We start from the raw sequence: 1,935 nt of genomic DNA, 5'->3' as shown, positions 1-1,935 counted from the left end.
TTTCTACACCAGGATCTTTTTCTGACGGCTGGTAACTGTGCAGGGTTTAGCCAGGGGGGCCGATAGGGCATGAACAGGGAAAAGGGGGCACAAAGACAAACTTTCCTTTCTTATTCTCATTTAAAATGTCGAGCTTTTAATAAATAATTATCTGAATCTTACAACCAGTTTGAATCTGATGTAAAATGTATAGAAGTCCATCACTGTATATAGTAACTGTTAAGTCTGATATACCCCAGTAAGCTGTAGTACTTTTTCCTTTGGGAACCGTCTGTGCAGTCTGCAGTTCTGTAGAAGAAAGATGTTGAATCTATTTAATTACTGTAGAAAAATAATTGATTTCTGTGCATTTTTTTTAACATGTGCATTAAATTAAGGTTGATTACGTTGATTAAGCATCACGAGGTGGGGGGTGGTTCCCTATTTTTTTTTTGCTCAGAGTGTGCAACCCTGTTAGTTAGGTTGCTTAATATTTCCACTAAGTAAAACACCAGAATAGGGAGGATGCTGCAGGTTTACGTTTGTTAGATTGATCAGTTTTGCTGATCTGTGACATGTTTTGGCTGCAGTGTATTTCTTGCATACAGGTTTAACAGAATAGCTTTAGTTTAGTTTTTTAAACTTGAGTATGAACTTATACAAAATGCAGCAAGATATAAAAAAAAACAACTGTTTTATTGATTTAAAAAGCAAAACAAAAAAAATACACTATATCGGTTTCATATCGGTATCGGCAGATATCCAAATTTATGACGTCGGTATCGGACATAAAAAAGTGGTATTGTGCCATCTCTATCGCGTACTAACAGAGACTTGGAGGAGAGAGACCTAATATTTAATAATCCACATTTCACTGTTTTACTCTTTGGAGCTGACAGTCTCTATGGAGATGGGGTTTCAGGGGGGTTTGGGAGAGAGGTGTGTCAGACTGCAGCTCTGCTTCCTGTCCTGACTCTGTCACATTTTGGGGGGTTTAATAAATTTGGCCAGATTTCTGGAAATGAGAGCTGCTCATCTCCAAAGTGGGATGGATGCCGTCTCTCCTAAAGCCCACGTTGTCATTACCTGTCACTGCAGCCATGGCTCCGATGGCAATAGCCCCACTCATCTGCAGAGCCTGCTGAGCAGCAGGAGGGATCTGCAGACCAGTACCTGCACACGCACACACAGAAGTCAGAGGTCACACAAACAGTCGGGGTTACAGGTGTGATTTCAGGTGTGACCTCAGGCTCACCCTCAGCCAGGCGGGCCATGAGCTGCAGCCTCCCGGTGGTTCCCAGGTCGATGCCGGTGTGTTCCAGCTCATCGCTGTCAAGGAGGGACGACGCCATGGAGATGTCGGTCCGCTCGGTCACGTGACCCACTTTCATGGGTCTCCCAGCTAACTCGAAGCCATTCAGCTGCTCCAGAGCGTTCTTGGCGCACTCTGCATCTGCAAACTGACATCAGAGCACATCGTGTGACGCCCGACACGTCATAACGGGCTCACCTGAATGTGACCAGGTGACCCACAGGTTCACCAATCAGAGGTTGGTGGTTCTGCTCACAGTCTCTGTCACTGGAATCAAACTCACGGTGATGAAGCCGTATCCTTTGGAGCGCTCCGTCTCGCTGTCCATCATCAACTGGATGCTCTCAATCTGAGACACACACACGGCATCAGAGGGTCACCTGAGAACAGCTGAGCGTGTGTGTGTGTGTGAGTGAGTGTGTTCGTCTCACCCGTCCAAATGGCTCAAAGATCCCTCGCAGCATCTCCTCGGTGATGTTGAAGTGCAGCGAGCCGACGTACAGCCTCATCGGTCCAGATGTCCCTTTTTGCAGGTTGTTGGCTGCAGCAGCAGCAGCAGCAGCAGCAGCAGCTCGGTTCTTCTCTGCCTGAAGACACACACACACACACACACACACACACACACACACACACACACACACACA

The 1,935-nt window shown here is 46.5% G+C and overlaps 1 protein-coding gene across 4 annotated transcripts in view; it reads right to left on the bottom strand.

The window, feature by feature from the left end:
• LOC102213929 (RNA-binding protein 39-like) overlaps positions 1-1,935 on the bottom strand; it is a 12,491-nt gene that overhangs the window by 2,225 nt on the left and 8,331 nt on the right. For all 4 annotated transcript variants that reach the window (XM_005754205.2, XM_005754204.2, XM_013907787.1 and 1 more), the window contains 4 exons: positions 1,723-1,878; positions 1,575-1,640; positions 1,235-1,439; positions 1,066-1,152 (listed from right to left, as the gene is read on the bottom strand). In XM_005754205.2, the coding sequence (XP_005754262.1) occupies positions 1,066-1,152; positions 1,235-1,439; positions 1,575-1,640; positions 1,723-1,878 (514 nt within the window). The remainder of the gene's footprint in view (positions 1-1,065; positions 1,153-1,234; positions 1,440-1,574; positions 1,641-1,722; positions 1,879-1,935) is intronic.

The sequence above is a fragment of the Pundamilia nyererei genome, unplaced genomic scaffold, assembly GCF_000239375.1.
Source record: "Pundamilia nyererei isolate P.nyererei 1_Seehausen unplaced genomic scaffold, PunNye1.0 scaffold00523, whole genome shotgun sequence".
NCBI classification, from domain to species: Eukaryota; Metazoa; Chordata; class Actinopteri; order Cichliformes; family Cichlidae; genus Pundamilia; species Pundamilia nyererei.
The sequence above is the reverse complement of the archived record's forward strand: the minus strand, read 5'-3'. Positions and strand labels throughout refer to the sequence as shown.